This window comes from Anser cygnoides, chromosome 7 (assembly GCF_040182565.1).
Source record: "Anser cygnoides isolate HZ-2024a breed goose chromosome 7, Taihu_goose_T2T_genome, whole genome shotgun sequence".
Taxonomy (NCBI): Eukaryota; Metazoa; Chordata; class Aves; order Anseriformes; family Anatidae; genus Anser; species Anser cygnoides.
Window position 1 is genome coordinate 15,423,141 of NC_089879.1, and position 22,970 is coordinate 15,446,110.

General features: G+C 38.6%; 1 protein-coding gene and 1 long non-coding RNA gene across 7 annotated transcripts in view; both read left to right on the top strand.

The window, feature by feature from the left end:
- The window catches only part of LOC106037811 (uncharacterized), a 44,411-nt gene extending 27,008 nt beyond the window's left edge, over nt 1-17,403 (top strand). The window contains exons 4-5 of one of the 2 annotated variants that reach the window (XR_010832927.1): nt 14,262-14,390; nt 16,220-17,403. This is a non-coding gene — a long non-coding RNA (uncharacterized lncRNA). The remainder of the gene's footprint in view (nt 1-14,261; nt 14,391-16,219) is intronic. The other variant, XR_010832926.1, reaches the window with a different exon arrangement.
- A 3,589-nt stretch (nt 17,404-20,992) lies between these two features.
- Nucleotides 20,993-22,970, top strand: part of ADGRA1 (adhesion G protein-coupled receptor A1) — a 281,000-nt gene continuing 279,022 nt past the window's right edge. For 2 of the 5 annotated variants that reach the window (XM_048060561.2, XM_067000768.1), the window contains exons 1-2: nt 21,188-21,422; nt 21,660-21,854. Coding sequence is in view for 3 of the 5 variants with exons in the window: in XM_048060556.2 (XP_047916513.1) it covers nt 21,193-21,422 (230 nt within the window). In the remaining 2 variants the exon portion in view is untranslated. Of the gene's footprint in view, nt 21,423-21,659; nt 21,855-22,970 lie in introns of all 5 variants that reach the window. The other 3 variants (XM_067000767.1, XM_048060559.2, XM_048060556.2) reach the window with 2 other exon arrangements.

Genomic DNA, 22,970 nt, shown 5'->3' on the forward strand with positions numbered 1-22,970 from the left:
ACATTCTTGAGCAGAAGAAGTGATCACATCTAGGATAACAGCTGAACCTACAACGCTATCTTTTAACCTTGTCTATATACAGATTTAGTAACCATTGCAGAAAATCACAGTTCCTATCCAAACTCATTTCAAGTTTAATGTTATAGAAACTTTTGACTAACTCACTCACACAAACCCACCCACCCACTAGTACCACAACTAAAGTGAGAAGGAATCCCAGGCCAAAAAGTTCGAGAAAGTATTTATTTGTAATAAACCAGATATGCCTTTCTTAAACAAACAGACCAATGTAATTAATGGATTCACCTGAGATTCAGCTTGCTTGGATTTTGAGCTGAGACTATTCAAAGCACTCCAGGGGCTTTACATGGATATTGGTTATTGAAATTAAATCCCTTGGACTACTTTGAAAACTCTCAGCTTTGAATTCCTGCAGCCCACATGGGCAGCAGACTGCTTTCAATTACAAGCAGACATATGTGTCAGGCAATGCAGGTGACAGGAAGACTGCAGACACAAAATAATCATTTATGATACTAATGAGTTAAGAGCTACTGGGCCAATGGACTGTATGATAAAATTGGACAATTAGAAAGTGAAGATGTAGCTGGAAATATGATGTCTGATCCTCCTTTCAATGAAAAATCTCTCATGAGACTTAGTTACGTATATTGTGCTGCCCCCTTAAGGGATTTTCTTAAGAAATATCTTGAAATTCTGAAGTTTTATATACTTAAATGTAATACCTACTCTTTCTACTTTTTTTTTTTTTTTTTTCCTGTTATGCTTAACAATATACAAGGCACAATTCTCTGTATTTACTTCAGCTTTTTTTCACGGAATTATTGAATCAGAAAAAAATCAGTATCAAAATGTATCAGGTCTAATGCAATAGTTTTAATTTTGTTTTTTTTTAAGTTAACTAAAAATTAGTACTCCATTCAGTTAGATGTAGTTTGACTGTATAACTTTACAATTAAATTTTTTATAGCTTTGATAAGGAGCACACATGCATAAGGCTCCTATTAAAAAGTACAAAACCACACATGATCATAAGTTATCACACAACCATAATACTGCACCCTTGTAATAAAAATAAGGTTTTAAATAATTATCTCCATATATTCTGCAAACCCAATAATTCTCTGCTGTTAACCATGATAGCTTGATTTAACCTCATTCCTACATTATTGCATGAGCCTGCTACAGTAGCATGCAGGACATGTCCTGTGCCATACCGGACAGCTGAAAGGAATTCATCATTTTAGGAAATTAATCTCAGGTGCATTAGGCTGAAGTCTGATTCGGAGGGCAGGGAAAGGAGCTTTTATTAGGAAAGAACCAGGGTTAAGGAAGCTCTTGGGCCATTGATGGTATACTGCATAATGATGAGTTACACAACTGAAGTGGTGAGTTCGCTTCCTGTATTTCTGCTATTGCCAGTTTTATCCATTCTATTATCTGTGTGGTTTTTTTTTTTTTAATTATTATTATTTTTTATTACTTCCATTAGTAGGTGAAAAATGAACTCCTCAAAAATCTTTCAATATACCTTTATGAGGGGATGATGGAATAACATTTCTTAACAGTCTTTGAGGAGAACAGTTAACATACAGGAAATAGTGGCAAACTAAAATGTTTTCACGAGTAAAACACTTTCTCTAGTGTCTCAGTATCATTTTGTTTCCTACTGTTTTAGCTAGATGTTATTAACTTTCTGTTGTTTTTAATGCAGATTTTTATTCTAAACTCGAAAAGAAATACATAGAAGTAGAAATGTCATTTATTCTTGTACCTACAGTCTGAGAGTGTAAACTCTGAGGTTTGAATGTCTGACGTTTGATTCCTGTCTTTTTTGGCACAGAATGTAAGTTGCATATAGGTTTTAATATAATGGCAAATTAAACACTGTATTTGCTTCCTTGTTGATGAGAGAAAGTTTTAAAGAAATTTTGGGGGTAGGGGGATGTCCTGTGTGAAGGAAATATTTTATAACTATCCATGAAGAGTTAAACAAAGTAACTCCTTCTGCTTTATTGGGTTTGGAGGTAGCTTATTTTGTTGTTGTTTTTTTCTTCCACAATTAGAGTTTGGGCTCCTCTAGAAATCTTTTTCAGAAATATTTGAGTTAGAAATTTGGAGTAAAGGGGATGCAAAAACATCAAAGACAAAAACACAGTTTTGGAACTTAGATGATGAATGTGGTGATGCTCACGTAAACCCACTCCAAATTCAAACCTTGTTGATGATTTTTTTTTTCCTCAGCGAGGGAACATGGCCAGGAAAAGCAAACAAGAACTGCCCCTTACGTTAACTGTGGCATTTCTGAAGCATTTTAGAAATGCTGTCATTATTATAAAGGTTTCTGAAGAGAGGCCTACAGAAAAGGTGGTGAGAAGGGCTGGTATGGAAAACTCAGATGCAGAGTAGTTAGAACCAGCCTTTCCTCAGAACTACAGTTTCAAAGATAAATTGGTATGGCTGTCTCCTCTCCAGAGGCCTGTAGTTTATCCAGTAGAAGAGGTTTGTATTATTTTTCACTTACTGATTTTTCACTGACTAGAATAAAACTCCAGTGACAATAAAACTAGTGACAATGACAATCAGATTATGGCTTTTCTTTGACATCCTGTCAAAAGGCTGGCTTCTTGGAAGATCATGGCCAGCTGAGTAGCAGGGAGAGGTATGTCCATGGCAGAGCCAACTTGGCAACCTAATTGACCAGCAGTGGTGTTCCTCACTTCAATAAGAGCTTCTTTCCCTCAGGGAAAGTGGGTTGTTTTGACATCTGACTCTATCTTCCATCTTTTCCTTCTTCAAGTAATCTAACCAGATGTTTATATCACAAGAAGTCTGACCTGCTCGGTCCTGCTTTCATTCCTGCAATGAAATGTGTAAAATCTCCCAGTTCAGTGATGTATGTTACTACTGTATGAGGGCCCAGAACCAGCTGAACCAACACAGAGCCTTTTCAAAGAGTAGCAATTTTATCTTTGAAGTCTTTATAAAAATGACAGACTCCATTTTTTTGCCCCTATTGCTTCTTGCAGACCTTCTAGCTCTTTCCCTGGGGATTTCTCTGATTCCACTACAGACCAGTTGGGGTCTTACAACTGAGATCCTTCCAGGAACAGAGAACGGGCTGATTGGGACTCTCAGGTGCACTAGTAGAAAGAGAGAGGCATTAGGTTCCTATAATCTACAGATTTTCTAGAAAGTAAATGACTATTTCTTGACTAAATACTGGTAAGACTAAAATCTGTCTTCTTGACTTCTTCCCTTTCTTCTCCCAAAGAAAAAGTAACATTAAATATAGCTCAGTTAGGCATCCTCACTTCTATGACATACCAAATGCAAAAATTGCTGGAATAGTTTTACTTTGGCAATAGCACAAACTTTTGGTCTCCATCTTCAAATTGACTGGTTTATTTCATAATTTCTCATTCTCATTACCTTTGGGAGTCTATACTTGCTTAGCCTTTAGCTAAATGAATTCATCTATTAGTGTCTCTTGAGATATTAACTCATTCTGAATAAAGAAATATTAACTAACTTTGTGGCCTGCAGCTTATCTGAATTTACTTGCTGTCTTTGGTATCTCATAAATGGTGTTAGAGTGATTAAGTAAAACCTTCAAAGTAAAAGAGTAAATGGCTATTCACCATTTTTTTTTCCTGAATAAAATGTACTATGAACAAAAATAATATTGGTATCACACACTGCAACTGCTCGAGTTCACATCAGCTGCTTCTCAGCTTAGTCTTGTTTTCAATACTAAATCTGATTTCCTTCCTCTCCCCCACCCACCCATTCACATTCCTTTCTACTTCAGTTCTGGAATGTGTGGTCTGTGGCCAGCTGACAACTTTTTTTTTAAATAAATTTGAGGATATTTAAACAAGGCATTTTAAAGATATATGGGTCATGAGCAGGGAGATCTGTAGCAGGCAGTAGCAGAATGTTTGAATGGTTTCTCTTCCCCACCCTGTATTTCCCACCTATGTTTTAGTAATGAAACTGGCTGTTGTTGACATTTCAAAGTGCTTTAACAACTTCAGCTAATCAGTAGTGCTAGAGATAAATACCAGATATATGTATACAGTGCATTGGAACAGACACACAGCTCTAATAAAGTTTGCTTAATATTAGTCCAAGTATATTAATTTTTCAGATATCTTACACCTGTATCTATAAGTTTTATTCTACTACTGCTTAACTTAATACCAGCTGAAATCATTTACAAATTTGCTTTATTTCTTGGAAAGTTGAAGTTTTTGTGACTGAGGGCCAAAAGGGACTAACCGCTGTATGACAGAAGGAAACTGGTAGCTCCCAGGAAGACATCCTTTGCAAATGATCTAGGATTTCCATCAGAATATAATGCAAATACAGGATCAAAGTTAAGTAATGACATTTTTTCCACTACAGGACAAGTAGTGGAAATTTGTCATGTCTCCCTCCTGCACCCCCCCCCCCCCCCCCCAATATATTAACCTCAATCTTACAACTTGTATAGGAAGACCTATTGACATACAATAATCTGGCCTGCCTCAATCCCCCTGAAAATGTATAGCTCAGTATCAGAAAAGTCCTAAACTTCCAAAAATTGCTACCAGAAATCTTGATCCTACTGCTGAGATCAAGGAGAACTTTGACACACAAACAGGAGGGATTAGTCTTAAAATCACTAAGTATGTAGTATGAATAATAACTCCTTCATATCTTTTTTGTGAGTAAATTGCAAAGCACTTTATAAAAACAGACATCTGTAGGTGAACTAAATCACAGATATGGAAGGCTACGTGGCAAGACTTCCTAGTAAGCCAGGAACAAAGAGTAGGTCTCTTAAGTCCTGCAGTGGTTCTCAATGTATTCAACTGTAAAATATCTGAATGTGTCCCCCTTGAATTACTTTGCAAAGAATTAACAAAGTAAAGCAATTCCATCTTTCATCCTACATTTCTTTAACAAGTACCTTAACCTATTTGAAGAAGGGTTAATGCGGAAGTTCATACATCTAAATTGGCCAATTATTTCTAAAAAATTAATGCACAACATCACATGTTTGAAGCTATGGTGTTTACAGAGTGTTATAGTTCCTATGTTTATTATATCTGATGTGTTAATGTGTTAGTGTTAATAGTCCACTTTGGAAAATTGACGCTGGTCTGATACAACTTCATATGCATTCTGTAGGTGATACAGAAAATAGGGAAAAAGTTGGAGAAGTCATCCTATTCAGAGCATTTCAGGTTTCTCCGTTATTCTTTATATTCATTAACTGCAGCTGATCAGCAGTCCTAAACTTCTTTTGGAATAAAATTTATTTATCTTACGCTAAGAGTTAAACAACTTTTGGGTGGAACGACAAAGCTTTTCCTCATGACCTCCAGCACAAATTCAAGGAAGCATAATGCTAGTAGATATAATAGGGAAGAGTAATGTGAACTGAAATTACAATGGTGAGATTTTGATCTTGCAGCTGTTTGGCAGAATCTTGATTTGTGTTTCTGTAACAGGTTACTCTACTAAATATATACACACACACGCACTTATGTACAAGAAAAAATTAGATCTTCTAAAATAACTATTCTGAATGTAGTTTACTGCTAAGATCTGTGTGTGACTAGGGGACGTGATGGAGTACCTTTAATAAGAAGGTACTTACCAGTACAGTAAAAACAGGGGAAATACATCTAAACAAGTGAGGGGCAGCAGGAATCTGGTTTATCTGACCAGACATAGTACTGATGAAGTCACTGTGGATGTCACTATGGGAGAAAACATGTCAGAGTTCCATTGCATTTGTGATTTTGATATTTAAGTCTTCAGTGAGACTGTTTTATTATAGCTTGTGTATTATAAATATTTTATTTCTTCAGACCAATTTAGGTGTTCAGAAATCATTCATTTTGGTGAGAATGAGCAAGTGAGCAAAAAGGGCTTCCTGCTCACTTCTAGACTTATTCCTTGTTGTAAATGGAGTGACACGGAGTGTTTATTTTAATTCCCATTGTGGGTTCTGTGAGCACTCATCTCCATTTGCTTCTCTGTATGTCATTGCATGGGCTTTTTTCCTCTATTCCGTCAAAGAAATTTCTGGCAACCAGCAGAATGCCAGGCTGCCTTGGGACATCAGACAGATAGAATCTTAATGTTGATGAGTAGATTTTAAATACTCTGAGGCTGAGAGTTAACTCCTAGGCAACCCTGTATAGAAATTGCTACAAACAAGAGCATCAGATGTCTCCAGCTTCTACAGCCACCCTGTAGGATTTTCATACTCAAAACCAAAGCTTCAATTATATTGATGATTTTTTGCAAGTATTTGTTATACATTTTTTTATGCAAGACCATTATTTTAAAATAACACAAAACCAAATTTTGTTCAAATCATATGAGATAAGATAAAAATTCATCATATTATGCAAAACAAAGGGGAAAAGCTTTTATTTTTTTTCCATGGATGTTTTCTTCTAAATGGTCACAGAAGATATAAAATTGAGAAGTAACCCTTATTCACCATTCCTGCTGTGTTTATTCTTGTTATTATAATTGTACTTCAGGAGCATTCAGGAAATATGTGCAAGTTTTAAAATGTATACCTCCTATTTTACTTCACTGATGTCCAAGATGAGTGCTGCAGTAATCTTACTGTGCTCTTTAATCCATTCTGAAGTGGCACGAGGAAACATACCCTTGACCTTCTACAAAACTGTGTTAATTTTTGAGCTTCCTTTTGTAGACTTAGAGAAAATTCTTAGATGTGCTGGATGTTTTGATTCATGATGGCAAACAGGCTGAAAAGGAGCCAGGAGGACAACTCTATGGTGCTGTTATACTGTCTGCATGCCAATGCAACTCTGAAGCACCAGGAATCCTACTGGGGCTGCGTTGCCTTTGCCAGTAAGGACCCTACCTTTCAACTTATCACTTCCTTGAAGAGTCTCCCTGTTCTAGAATTCATTGCATATCAGGTTCTTGGTATATCAGCAAAAGCACCACTGATGATTAAATGAAAAAAAGTGGTTGGTTGGGAAAGGAAAGTAACACAGAGCAAGATTTTTTTTTTTACTTTCAGAAATGATTGAGTGACACAAATGTCCTGTGGAAAGATGTGACAGACTTTTACACTCCCCTTGTAAAGATTTTAAGCTTGTTCAATTGATGTTCTGCATTACCATGAAATGTCGGAACATATTGTGGAAAGGATAGTGGGTTGGATAAAACTGTTAATGATGGAACTGTACAGACACAAGTTATAATTTGGGAGACAGAATTTTGATAACACTTCCATTTCATTGCTAGAAATGCTCGTTGTCCAAGAGGAGAAATAATACTTTTGAGTTTTATCCTTCAAAAACAAATCTACCCTTTTTCCAATATAAAAATAGTCAAGAAAATTGGCTTCAAAACACATTCTTAATGCTTAAACCATTCTCTATAATATGCAAGTACTTAGACTGATTGGGGGAAGTGGAGATTAAAGGAAGAGATAATTAATAAGCATTATTTTAAGTTCAGCAGTTATTTTAACATAGCTCAGCTGTACAGCCATCTAAAAGTTTTACAATCTCCGACAATGTTTGAACATTTTCACGATCAGTGTTCACAGCCAGTCATTAGTTTATCATAGGCATCCAATAGTTTTAAATGGCAAACAAATCTGTTCTTTATCTAGCATGGACCGATAAGAAAATATTGTTTGCCTCCCTCATTCAAAGCAGCTTGGATCATTTAGCTTATTTTAGAGCACATTACTGAAAGCCAGGAGAAGCAACACTTTGAATGAACCAGTGATGGTAGCAGCATTCCTTCAAACACCCTGTGAGATATGAAAGGTTGCACCTTCCCGGCAAAGGAACTGAACACTGCAGCAAAGCTACAAGATTGCAGCTGACCCTCTCTACAGTGGCTCAAATTGAGATCGAGTTTATCTGATGCTTTTGCAGTGGCAGTGTCCTTGTCTCTAAAACTGAAAATACAAGAAAGCTGTCATGTGACTTTCATGCTTCTGTATAATGTCGTCTTCAAATTTTCTCTGAAGCATCAAGTTTAGGTCTCAACTAAGCAGATTTTTTTTTTCCTGGCACTTCCTACAAAAAAATATAATTTTTTTTGGAAAGGCACTCACCACAGGTTCACACAACTCATCATAAGACATCACCAGGCCTTGTATTTCTACCTTGTATGGGCTAAATTTACTTGTGCTCAGAGTTATTTATACTGTGGACCTTTTGGAATGACATCATGAAATGGTTTCTGAAAACCTTACTTCCAGAGCCTGAAGAAATAGCAACTGGGTGATGCTGCTAATGAGCCTTAATAGAACTGAGCATTTTTAACAAAAGATAGCTAGGAGGTTTCTTTCCTATAATGGAAGAAAACATTGAACACTACTATTTTACTTAAAGTGAAATACAGGATTAAATCAATCTGGCAGCCATGCTAAGGATTTACTGTGTTGTGGTAACAACTTAAAAAAAAGTTCAGGCTGTAAAATATCATTAAAATTGGGATTAATCAGGATTAACACGCTTTGGGGGGTGGGGAATGCATTATTAATACTCCTTGTTGCCTTCACAGACTTAAGCTCTGAGTTTCACATGAAAATAAATACCTTCTGAATCCCTGTAAGTTTCAATATATACACACTTTATTGATCTGATATAGACATCCTCTTTGCAACAGCATCATTTAAAACAAGTTCGTTTACCAAATCAGTACATCCTTGGGTTATTTTGGGTTTGTTTTTAATTTGCTTGTCCCCTGACCCTCCTGCTTATTTCCTCTGTCAATAGCTATTCCTAGCTCACAAATGCGCTCTGAACACAGAGGAACTCTGCAGTTAGCCCTGATTTCAGAAGTGTAAATCTATGATAATAAGTCTCCTGAAGTTAAGAAAGACTAGATGTTAAGCTTTTTTTTTTTTTCTGGTGGCCAGTAGTAATAGTGGTTTGATATAATATATACAAATGAGAGGAATATTTTTCTGGTAAATATACTTTTTTGCTTTTCCTGTTTCCTTGTTACACAGTTGGAAGCAGGAAGCTCTTTCTGAGTTTTGAGCTGTGGTAGTCCAAAGGATATCCTTGTCTCTCTCCACCTCTATAAATAAAATTAGACAAGTTTTACCCTGCCTCTAAAAATCAGTACGTGCGACTTCTAGGTCGTTTACAAGAAGACAGTGATGCTTGTAAGTATTTGATCCATTTGCAACAAAATAGAATTGAAATACTACCCAATCATATTTTGTGGGGTCTCAGACAGATATTAGACCCCCCCCCCCCCCCCCCCCCCCCCGAAACACATGTGCATACCCACATACACTGAGTCTGGATGTCTGATTATTTACTTCAGTTACCTAACTCTACCTGCAAGGGAAATATAATAAAGATTTCGGTTAAAAAGTGAAAACTTGCTTTTATTTCATAGTTGAACAATTCTAGGTCCTCTTTCTTTTTCTCTTCCACTTGGAAAATTTTCCAGTACATATATCTTAATATAATCTATTATTTGTATGGGTAGGATGATCTGAAATAACATTTGCCTACCTTGTTCACTAAAGCACAATGAAGTTCCTTTACCGTAGTCTAAATTTGGTTTAAGCTTTCAGTTTTTTATGGAATTTCTTTCTAGAACATCTGCTTAATTACTCAGACCAGTTTGCTACAAGTCTGCACCAAAGTGAACGGAAATATGTGGTTTCAAGGAGGAGTGGTATCAGCTCGGGTGTAACTGCTTGAACACCAGGTTCCCAGTTCCTACAGGAAAATGTTGGAGTGGTCAGATAGGAGTCACAAGAATGGGGGGAGGATGTCAGACTTTAATATTAGACTCAAGAGGTTCAATTTACTCGATTATGCATAGGCTAAAGGTACTTTTTTCAATCCCTAAGAAATAAGGTCTTGACAATGGATACCTCTCAACTGATTAATTAAAAGTAGAATAAAATTTAATGTGAAGATTTTCTAGAAACGAAAATTAACTTTTACAATGATTTACTTAAGAGACTAGTAGGTTTTTCCATTACTGGAAGTGTAAAAATCAAAGTTGAATATATATATATTTTTTCCCAAAGTCATTTGGATTTTATTGCTACTTAAAACATAATTCAGGAAACTCCTATTGTTTTTCTTATGCAGGAGATCAGGCTGTCAGCACCAGTGGAATCCCTGATTACTAATAAATGTTATGCTATTTGAGCAAGATTTAGTGGGTGAAAGCCTGGCTATGCTGAGTTCAGTGGAAATACTGTCACTAATTTAAATTATACCACAATTTAGCAATATTTTATTTGTCTGGGCGATCTAAATACCCAGCAGTAATTCTGGATTATGAATTAGGATTATGAGTTGATTTGAAATATTGGTGGGGTCATGATATGAAAGCAAGTTTTTACTCCTCTGCAAACAGGGAAGCTGGAGGCTGTGTTCAGCCATGCTGCTGGCCATGGTTCACAAGCTGTACATGATCCAGAACATCCACTTGGGGCTTGTGAGACAGGAAGCATGAACGGCAGCATCAGCAGATGGAGGTGTCTGATTTTTGCAGCGTCTCTGGAAATTCAGAGCTTGTGTATTACCTCAACAGAGTAGCAGTTCCCAAGCACAATGGTACTAGAGGGTGCCACAGGCTGGAAATTTCTGCAGTAAAATTTTCCAGCATTCTTCCTGTTGAAGAGTGATGTTACCTTCCCAGTCAGCATAGACAAGGCTGATCAAGGTCCATCAACGCTGCAGAGTGTGGTCACCTACTGGGATAAGATTGAGGAAGAGATCTCTAAATAAAAGATCACTAATTTAGGCCTTGGACTTTGACTTTCCTACCTGCAGTAAAGGTTGATTTTGCTTATCTTCCCTGGTCAAGCTGTAGCTACAAAAGTAGAGATGAGTTCAGAAATTCCATTTGCAATCTCTTTTACAAAGTGATAGACATGTTCATAGGGAAGAAAAAAGGACCAAGGAAATTAATATATTCAGAAGAAATTTGTGTTCACAGATGGGCTAGTAATCATTCAAACAAAACAGCCATCCTTAACTAATCACCCCCTCTATTTTCAACCTGCTGCCCAGAAATGTCAGGAGGAATGCAAAAACTTCCATTGCCCCCTTATTTGGACAACCTCATTGTCCCAGGCAGATGCATTCACTCACTTGCTCTTAATTTTTATGAAAGACTCAGAATATTCTCCCTGTCTGTGACAAAAAGGGAGTAATCGTTCCAGAGTGAAACAGCCTCATTCCTGTGATCATCCTTTTTCCATCAGATCTGTAATGCTCCACCATCTGACAGGCTTTCCCTAAATATCCCAGTCAGGCATCAGTTTTTCCTTCGCTTTGGACTTTCACCAGGGAGATTTTGCCTTGCCATGAAGTTACAAGGGAGGAGAAGGAAGAGCTGGGAACCCTCAAACCATCACCAGTATGAAGAATAAGCATCTCCTGCATCCTTTGTTGTGTCGCGTTGTTGTCATCTTACCCCCCCACCCCCCCCCCCCCCCCCCAAGAAAAAAAAAAAAAGAGGGAGTTGTGGACCTTTATTTTCAGCTTCAGAGCATGTAAAGTGATTCTGCTCCTACATAGCTTTGGGGAAAAAAAAAAAGCTGCTACTGAAAGGCACCAGCTTTATTTGGTGTCCCTTGTGTCAGGCATTGTAAAAACACATTCTAAGAATGGTTTTCCCTAAAGAGTTTTAAGGCAAACAGAAGAAAATTGGAAGAATGCAGAACTGAGACATGTGGTATCATCCACCCCCGTTCACATTGGGAAACTGATTTAGCTTAGTGGCTCTTCTACTTTTTGATTTTTTTCTATTTTTTCTATATTTTTCCAGTAGGTGCCCCAAGAATTTTAATCAACAGCAGATTATCAGGAGATTTAGGAGTACCTTTAATGTATTTCTATCCTGTTCACCAGCATATTGTCTAAAAGGTTTAAGCTCTACAATGCTGTTAGGGTTGCTAACTTCATACAGTAAAATCTGTAACACCTGTGAGGCATCCTAGCTCCCTGAGAATGGCTGTGTACCCCAGAATCAATTTTCTTGAAAAGACTGATCTGACTGATGAACCACAAAATCCAGCTGATCAGAAAGACTAGAAAAAAGATGTTTTAGCTTTTCTTTGGTGTTTTGTACCCATTTTGTCTAGTTTTGGTATCAGAAGCTTATGGAGGAAAAAGAAAAGGTGTATATCTACAAATACAAAAATCCAAACTGATAAATAGAGATGGAAAGGGATACGACAGAGTTGTGACATTTTCAGCATTTATACTAGTAGTTAAAGCAACTCATTTTGGATGCAGAAGGCTTTTTCTCTGCCTGAGGAAACCAAAACCCACCTTATACTGGACGGTTTGTTTATATAGGAAATGAAGACTGCCTCTCGTGTTAAGGTTGTGCTGCTGGGAAAAAAAAAAAAAAAAGAGCTCACTTTGGCTGGGCTTAAAGGCAGAGGAACAGTGTGTGTTTCTGCCCTCTCAGCTGCAGATAGACCCTGGGAATGGGGAGACCTATATTAAAGGGGGCTGGTAGTTGCTTTGTTTCCAGACTGTTGGATATAAAACTATTCTGATAATACGCATACAACTTCCTTCATATTCCTCTTTCTTCTTGCAGCAGAAGTAGCTATATCCCAAGCAAAAACAATGTTTCATCCTGTCAGGCTTGGGTGGAAAGGGGAGGAGAGGATAAAACATGAAAACAATTAAAAATGTTTATTTTTAATAGTGTCTGGCAGTAGTCAGAGTTTTTAAAACTATAAATAAACAAAGGTCATAGTCAACGATGAGAAACATATGCCATACACATGTTTTTGAAAATGTAGATAAGGAAAACAGATAACAAATAGTATTATGTAGACAGCTCTTTCCACAAGACTCATCAAAACTTCCATTACAGTTTTCAGTAGCGCCAGAAAGCAGTTGTGTCCCTTGGCCCAGTGAAGAACGTAAAACTGAGGTGCCTGTGTCCTTTTCATTGCACTACCACTGTCCTGATGGATTTCATCTCCTCTTCTTCTCTTTAACAGTCTGGGGACAGGGATCGCTGCGTGTGGAGAAGGCATGCATGGCACGACAGGGCTCAGATCTTTGTACCAGCCTGCAGCTGCTTCTGTGACAAGTGCAGCATCTATGAAGCCTGCTCATCTGTGGAAAGCACAAAGCTACTAACCAGTGCTAAAGTTCTGGCAGAGAGGACAGTAACTAACCTTCTGATGTTTGAGAGGAGGGCAAGTTAAAGACTACCAGCAACCTAGAAGAGAAAGTTAATGTAAAGCATGGTCAGCAACCCCTCTCTCCATTGCTATGGATGGGTGCGGGGATACAGCTCCAATTATCTAAGCTATTTATGTGCACTTGCTTTTGGCAATCTTGCTTTGGAATGCTGTTTGTAAAAGGTTTCATACTTTTCTATTAAGCTTCTTAAAGGCCATTATGCATTCACAAAAATCCATATCCATCTGGTAAAGAATGTTTCCTGACTCAGTTAACACTGTATGCATACCAATTGCTACCATTCTGGAGTGTGATTCATTATTCCCAATGCACTTGCATATTAAGAGAGCACATTAGGAAACAGAGTGGGGAAACAGTACATTTTACAAGAAAATAAAGAGTTTAGTTATTCTCAGGAGTTAGAAGTCTTCATTTAAAAACGAGCCCTCACCAGGTTTTTTTGTAATAGGTTCAGTGTCTGATAGTAGTTAATATCTGTATGACACAGACTTTCACAAAAAATAATTTCAGTGATCTTTGCCAGTTATTATATTTTCCTGAATATTTTTCCTATTCCATAGTATACTTATGGTGTTTTTTTTATCCACAGATGATTAAACAGTTTAAAATTGTTTTCGCAGTGGGCTTTTTGGATATTAGATTTTCAGAATTGCAATGCAACAGCTACATTCTCAGCATCTAGTCCTGATATCTTGTGATAATGAGATTCATACATAGGCGGGATCCTTTAAAAGTGGTAATATTTTGCAAATCATCTATGCTACACTTAACAACCATTAAGATTTGTAAATACATATGCTTTTTATTTTCCATGCCTGTAATGGTACTTAAGTGTTTTTTTCCCTTGCAGACATTTGCTGTTGTTTCTGTACATAATACTGTAGTTACACAGTACTTTGATTTAATGCCAAAGGTTTTCCTTTCTAAAAGAACCAAGATGAATGATATAAAAGAACATAATATCTCTTAAACAGAGGAGTGAACTACTGTGGAGGTGATGGTTTATTCCTGGTGTTTTTGCAGGAGGAGAGCAAGGCAACACTCCAGTTCTCCAAGAATAAACAAAGTATAAAAGCAAACTCGAGAATTACTGACAAACCTAAAAGATATTTCAAATGGTGGGAAGATGGCATCCAGCTGATATAAGAGAAGGTAAGTTTCAAAACCACCTTTGCACTGAGGAAGAGAACTGTTTTGAGGAAAATGCAAGCTCTCCAAAGGGACTCAAATAAGATGGTATGTCATAGTGACTGACACAATTTCAAGTGGCTTGAAGTGAGAAATAATATGAAAACGGGAATATGCAGACAGAAAATAATAGATGTGGCTTTCTGCTTGTAAAGCAAGAGGGACATAAATTTATTTTGACAAAAGGAATTTAGAGAAAGATGGAAGTGTTAAACTTTAGTTAGACTGAGGGATTATTGATATTAGTACAATCTTCTGCAGCTGTTTGTGGTAATTGGATTTGTTGGCTTTTCATGTTAGGGCTTCTATCAATGGACTTTCTAATTTGGCCACAAAATATGAATCTCTTTAAACTCTACAAAATTGCTTCAGGACATGGTATAGCTTATTTCTTAAAACTGTTCATGTATAAAAGAATTCTCTTTTAATCTGTCATTTTTCCCTATATCTTCAAATTTTTGGCCATTTAGAAACAAATAAGTTGTTAGAAACAGTGGAAAATCTCTTCAAAACTACTGTTGGCATTCAGATAGGATACCATACAACTGAGTAACAAGGACAAAATATAACAGGCAACAGAACATTTGACTATCTATCTTAAGCAGTTATTGCATAATGAAATTCTTATTTTAACCTTTGCATCTCAGTTTATAAATTATTATTTTCCTATGCATGCCCCTTTTCCGTTATAAGCAAATAAAACACCACACAGTGAAATAAATAAAGGTTATACTAATAATATAATTTCACTTCCCTGGATGCATGATGGCAAGTAACTCAGAAATGTTCTGAATAGCCTTGCCATTAAGTTGATTAGGAAGGGAAATAAGAGTAATAACTGCTTTTATTTTGCACCCCTGACACATTGTTACAAGATGGTACAGTCATACAAAACACACTTTAATTCATCTGAGGGTCAGTGAGATTGCTGGGGGCTGTGGCACATGATGTCCACAGGGAGTGGGAGAGAGCAGGAGGCTCTTGTTGCTGTCTTCAATTGTCTGATGGGTAATTAAAGAGAGCATGGCATATAAACCTTTTTTTTCCAGACATGCACAGCAAAAGGAAAAGAGGCAATTGATAAAATCTGCAGCAAGGGAAATTATTTTAAGAGCTAAAGAAAAGAAAATATTTGTAGCATGGGTAGCCAGATACTGGAGTGGGGCCCAGAGGCTGTGAAATCCCCTTCTGTGGAGCGATTCACAGTGTCACTGGACAAGCCCTGAGCATCCAAACGTACTTTGGAAGCTGGCGCTCTTTTGCCTGGGGACTTGACCCAGATGATGTCCAGAGCTCCCTCTGATATAAATCACTCTGGCATTCTCTGCCTCTGTGCATTAAACCCAAACTCTATTATCAAATACTATAAAGTGTATTTAAAGTCCATTAATGAGACTACACAGATAGGCATTTCTTTAGTTATTTATGTATATGATTTTTGTTATCTTCCTGACCTCAGAATGTTCATTTACCATTTTGTGTCTCTTCTGTAATGAAGGGAGCACCTGAGTGGTTATCTCTAGGAGGACAAGGGAAGGTATTAGGAGATCTTTGCAACTCAGGAAGGTGTAGAAAGGGCTCATTTGACTTTCTGTATGCAGGGAGATGACAGAGAAATCTGTGAAATTTCTCTGAGAAATCAGAGAAATTTTATTTTTCTGCGTGACAGAAAAATAAAACTTGAGATAGATGTCTACCTGGAAAAGACTGAGTTTTCAGTCTTACCTGTTTTTTTTTTTTAATTATTTTTTTTTTCCCCTGCGATTTTTCTCTCCCTTTTCTTCTGATACAAGGCCTGCTGGTAAGTCAGCCAGAATTCTGTGTGTTTAGGAACGAACAACCCTGCAAACCACTGGCATGTGTACATCGACATCCAAAAATACACCCGGACAGCGCATCTTAAAACTGCGTGTGAGAGAAGGAGGATGTCTCTCCCCAAACCTTGTATTCTGCTGGACCTGATGCTTGGGCCTGTGGCAGCGCTGCTCTGTGTCAGGAGCCTAACCCCATGCAAAGCCTCTGAAGGTACAAAGTTAAAATCCTTATTCTCCTCTGGCTGACTGCGCACAAGTTATTCTTCTGCTATTGTGCAAATAAAGTGGCATTAAGAGATGGAGGGTAGAATGCTCAAAAACATGTGCCTTTAGTGTCATTTTGGAACAGTTTCAGTCTATTCTCTGTGGTGGCTGAGGGACTTGGTAACGGTTGGAGATGCATTGGGTGATCACCAGAAATTTACACTGACATAAATTCCCATTGCAGATATGATTCCTATTTTTACTTTTTATATATATATTGTTTTGCAATAATTCTGGAGTACTCCTTGCAAAAATCTTGTCTCAGCTTTGAGAAACAGCTTACGCTGTAGGGTGGAGGTTTTATTTTCCTCCAAATAGTTATTTATTTCACTGTTGATAGTTGTGTGATAGTTATTCCACTCTCCACTGGTAGTTCATCATTATTTGTGCATAACCACACAGATACATTCTCACTTTCTAACAGAATTGTTCATTGGGCTCTACTCTACTTCATAAAAAACATATATATTCATTATTATTTTTTTTGCAGGAGGTTTCTAGACTACTTATTTCAATGAAAATTTTAATACGTTTTTTTTTCTGAAAGCTGCCACCCTGCAAGGACTGAAGTTTTGGAAAACATTTTGCTTCCAGATATGATACTGTATTTATAACTAATATGATACAAAATATGAGTGGAGGGAAAACAATGCAATTATACTTGAGGGTTTCTTATACTATCATGTCGTCACGTAAAATTAATAGAGAGGTGTTTCTGATTGTGCTAATGCAGAATAGCAGAGATGGAAATCCTGTTCTGTCAATTCTCTCTAATAGAGCATTGTTCCCTATGGCACATTATTCACTGCTCTGATTACTGCAGCTCTGAATGACTCAGTTTCCGCATTTCCTTAAAAGATTACTCAATCTGTTAAATAGGTTCAGGACCAAGAGTCTGTTTCCGCACTCAGTTTTATCCAATTAATTCTAACGATTGGCAACAATTCTGGACAACTTTGCTTGTATTGTTTTATTATCTTTGTTTTGAGACTGTCAATGCCCTATGAGAGAACCTCATGGAAAAAGACGATCCCACCTCTAACACTGACATTTTAATTCACCATGTGTGAAGCAAAAAAAATCATTGGGTTCTTTCAATGTGAATGCTATACTGTGTGCTCTTATTCAGTAGGCTTTTTTCCCCTCTATCACCTTTCAAATAATATCTTTTCACAGAATTCCAAGTGTCCCAGTGGAAACATGCTGTGGATCATTTTTCTCCCAGTTACTTTACCTATCCTTTTTCTAGGCCAAATCTCTTCCAGCGTTGTTTTTTTTAAATAATTTCATTGTAAAGGCTTACAGACATAACATGGTGGCATGCAGATGTGGAGTAGCATGAGATAGTTGTTCCTGGATTAATGGTGGGCGCAGGAGGAAATGGGGTGAGTGAGTCCTTGTTTCACTGCTGTCAATAAAGGGTCAATATTCAAGGAATTAAAGGGCTGATAGCGTGCCAACTTCTGGATAAGAAAAAACAAAAGCCCTGATGGTTTGTAGCTATTAAAGTTTCCATGGCTCTCTTCCAATACTAACATACTATTTTGAAATCCTGACAAAATTCAAATTGACTTATTTACATTCTGCTTCCCCATATTTCCTATTATTGTATAACACATTCTTGTTACTTAATTGCTGTGTAATGTCCTGTGATGCTAAGCAGGTGCTGCTGCTGCTTTGTGCTTGAGAACATGATCTAAATGTAATGTAAACCTGAAGTTCAATGCATCTCCTGTATCTCTAACCTCTGATTCCTTTTTATATCATTCATCTTCATTCAGGCTAATACCATTTTAGGATTATCTTCCTAAATTTATTTACATTCCTTTCAACATTTACACATTCAGCCATGGGATAAAATTCCTTTCTCTAGTACTGCTGCAAGGATGTGGGATATGCACACAATAACACATCTACTAAAACTCCTCAAGACTTTTGATGCACAAAAAAAAATTAAAAAAAAAAATTTCTTTCTTCCCTGGTCTAAGAAAATTTATCCTTCACTTCCATTATTGAATCAAACAACAAAAGCAAGAATTTAACTTTAAAAAAAAGTATTAAAATTAGAAAATGTCATGCTCCAAGCAAATATCCAGTCATGCTTTTGTCTTCCAGGAAGTTATCTGAGCAGGACTTGGCCTTCTTCTACTCCTTAACCATTTCACAAATCTTCTTGGTTGGTTGTGTGAGCAGAAGGAGACCAGCACGTACCACATTCTGGTTGTACCCATGTGTGATAATCTTGGGATAGATCTAAAAATATTTCAGAGAAATTGAAAGGCAACTGCAATTTACAGTATCCTCACTCAGTTCCTATTTAACTGCACAGACATCTGAATTCTCCAAGTGTCTTTGACTTTAATATACATTATAAACTCAGAATTCTGATTTTGCACATACCAAAATCCATCTCAAGAGCTCATGCCCTTTTGTATGCTATCTACTCTGTGAGCCCCCACAGACACCCAAGTTGTAGGCATATTCTATTTGTCTAAAACTTGCAGTTTTGGAACCCAAACAGAGCAATGTTGGCTGCTTTTAAAACTGCAGTGCCACAGCCCTTTTTCTTCCCCACTAACAAGGGAACTTAGGATTATACTACTTTTCCAAGAAATTGAAAATTCAGTTGTTTGCATATCATGAGAGAGCTGAAATTTCATCTTCCAAAGTCTGGCAGACTGGCTCACTGCTACCAACACTGAAAGTTCTGCTGTGCTGACTGGTGCCAGCTGAAGCAGTAGTGAGCTCTTTAGGTACCCAGGACTCTTTTTTCAACCAGACCTCTGTTTAAACTGTGAGGTCTCAGGGCAGGAATATTATCTGTGCTTGTAAATCATACAAAAGCTACTTTTCCATATTCAAAGACAACAATGAAGGAAGGGGTAGATGGCTGTTTCTTTATTCGTAGCAAAGCAAGAAAAAAAAGAAATGTGAGATGAATGGGGAAGTGGAGAGGAAATTCTCCCTTAATTTTCATCTCTAACGTTGGGAATAATAGCTCCTTTTCCATTTTTGCTGTATGATTTGATAGATGGCTTCCATGTGAGTGTAACTCTTCTTGTTCTTTAATAAAACAATATTCTTTAAGAACTTTCAGGATCAGTGATCTAGAAAAGATGTTGAAACTCTGCTAGCATGTGTTTAGGACTGAGTTTGACTGCAAAATTCCACTCCCCAATAAGGTTAACACCAAATGAAATTCATGCTATGAATTTCATAAATAGGTATTTCATAAATAGGTATTCTCCACTTGTACTTTCACAAGTGGAGAGAACAGGTGAGAGAATATTTCAAAGTTGAGAAAAGTATTTGCAAATTGAAATGATATATAGGTTTTCTTTGTCATAAGGAAGAACAGCATGTAACCGTTACAATGCTGAGTGGTCTCATGTAACACCATCCATTTTGCAGTCTGTCAGTAAGTCTTACACAACTTTGCTTTTAAAAATAAAAGAGCAGAGGTTGTAATATTAATGATTCTTTAAATCAACAACTGTACAGAAAAGAAGATTGTTCCTGAGAAAGTTCCTGGAATTTCACAAGAGCACTAATCCTTCTATCACTTATTAATAAACTTAGTGCCTAAAGGCTCCAATTAGGTATTAAAACACAGCAATAAGAGGCATTGTAAATGGGCAAAACAAATCTCCCCTTAGGGACGATAATATAATATTATTTTAAAAACTATTAACTTCTTAAAACAGCTTTACAGCCATGGTGGACTATAAGTAACTTTGGCCTAGATCCTGCAATGAAAATGTGCGTTGTGAGTCCCTCTTGAGCAAGACAAGGCAGGGAACACGCTCCTTCTGTAAAAGCCCATTAAAAATGGAAGTCCTTGCTACAAATTGGGTTTTTTGTTCACTTTCAGAAGCAAACAACCAAAAAACAGGGTAGCTACCAGTTGATAGTAAACATCCACACTAAGAATTACTGTTGGTATTATGTAAAATACCATTGAGAAGCTCCAAAGCCACAGAGTACTATAAACCCACAACTCCAAGCTGAAAATCAAGCTGCTCGTTGACCTGGATGGCGGAGCAGCCCTTGACCACTGATCACACCGCTGCTGCAGGTGGTGCCCGCAGTGTTATCCGAGATGTTTGACCTGGGATAACTTCGCGGAGCCACCCCGACAGAGGTGGCTGGAGCCCTGTGCTGCCTCTTGGTCTACGCTGACCTTTGTCCACAGCCTGACATTCCTTTCCCACCAACATAGGTGCGAGCCCCGCTTTGCGCACACGGTGCTAAAGGGCCGGGCAGGCAAAACCGAGTATTTCCAACACCGGCATCCCAACCCCCCCGTAATTTCTTCACCTCCCGACTTCCCAACTGGTGCCTGCCCTGGGTGTAGCCCGCACCCGGAGCATCTGCCCCTTTCCTCGGGGTTCTTGCCGGGCACCCGCTGCGGGGCGCAGGTAGCGGGGCGCGGGGGCGGCTCCGGCCGCCGGGGGGGGGGGTCCGCGGTGTCCGCCCAGCGCCGCGGCTGCACGGGCTGCGGCAGGAAAGTGAGCGGCGGCTCCTCGGAGGAGGAGGAAGGGGGGGTCCCTCGGAGCGGAGGGGCGCGGCGGGGCGGGGCGGGGTGGGCGCAGGAGGCGTGGAGGGGAGCGCGGCTGGAGCGCGGAGCGGCGCGGAGGGGAGCGTGCCATGCGCGGCGCGGCTGCCGGCGGCTCGCTCGCTGGCTCAGCATGCGGGGGCTCTGCCGCCGCCTCTGCCTCTGCCTGCTGGCCGCCGCGCTGGGGGGGCTCTGCGGGGGCAGCAGGAACTGCCCCGATCTCATCGTGGACCGCTGCCTCTGCGCCGCCGAGAGAGCCAAGGGGCCCGGCCGCCCGGCGCTCCGCATCAAAGTGGTCTGCAGCGGAGGCGACTTGGTGGAAACTTTGCAGCCCGCCGTGCTGCCCAACCGCACCGTGTCCCTGTGAGTACGGTGCCCGGTACCCCCCGCGGGAGCGCCCCGGAGGAAGGGGTGCGGGGCTTTGGGGGGGCCGGCGCGCATCCCTGGGGACCGGGGGGGACCCCGCGGCGCGGCCGTGCCCGAGCGCTGCCGCAGGAGCCGGAGAACCGCTCCCAGCGGATTATAATGTAACCCTGGGCCGGCTTTTAAAAAAAAGTATGTGAGCTCTCTTTTTTTTTTTTTTTTTTTTTTTTTTCTCAGTTTGGAAACTCTTGCTGGCGTTTTGGTCGAGCTGGGGAAGCTGGGCTTACCCTGATGTAAATTGCATGCTGCTCTGTGTGGTGGTTTGGAAAATTTCAGTGCTAGCAGAACCGATGGAGCTCACTGGTGCACCTTTCTGCCGGCTACGGGATGGGCGCAAGCTGTCCGGGCAATGAATGAATGATAGCGATAATGGTAAACTGCCTGCTGGAGTTGTGTGTCACTAACTAGTATTCCCCTTCTCTCCTCTAAATAAAGTTTGGAATTTGACGTCTCCTTTTTTAATACAAGTTTGCGTCCAACCATTTGAAACGACTGAATCTCCAATACTGTTCAGAGTTGTCTGCTAAAAATGACTAGCGCTTTGGTGTTTGACCTCTCTTTCCTTTTTTTTTTTCTTTTTTTTCTCCAAGTGTCTTGGAAATAGGTTAAGATGTTTTGTTGCCTGTTGCACATAGCTAAACTTGAATAAATGCTATGTATTGTTAGTCAACTAGTAGAACTTGTATCACCAATTATAGGTGAAAGTAATGTCCCTATAATGGACCCAAGCAGTAATAGCTCTGTGACATTTACCCTTTAGATCATGCACATATCCAACAGATCTTTTACTGTTGAATTTAGTTCTGTTGACAGTTCCTGCTGTGAACATCTCTACTGTTCACTGCATTTTCTTTAAGTCAATACTTTTAGAAGACAACTGGTAAAGATAGTAATTTATAACATCTGGGGAGCTCATGCTTGTAAATGTACAGATGTGCTGCGTATGCTTCAGTTCAATTTCAGCTCTAACAGTTGAGTGACTTGATGCTGATTAGCTGTATGCTGATTATTCATCTGGGAAAGTCTTGCTCGTTAATATACAAGATATAATAACTACACTTCCTGCTAAATTTTAATAGACTGTTTTAGAATGATTTTACTACATCAGTATAACTTTTAACCTAGGTGGTAAATTCACTGGTACTTTTGTAGTTCATATAACTGGCTATATAGTTTTTGCCTCCCAAAAGAGTATAAGATGTCAACATCTTGGACAGACACAAACTATTTTTTTTCCATTTGTTAAAGTTCTGTAGAAACTCTTAAACTCAGCATATCTTCAAAGGCTATTGTTCTTAAACATTGCTTTACAGAGTTTTATTCGGATTTTTTTTTAAGAAACTTTTCCTTTGACTAGGTAAGTACCAGTAGACGAATCCTGCTGACCATAAGATCAACAGAAGTATGTATTCACTATATTGAAAAGAAATTGATCTGGAAACAGAAGTGAAGAAGTGAGAAAAGGTGAATGAGAGAGGTGGTATGTTT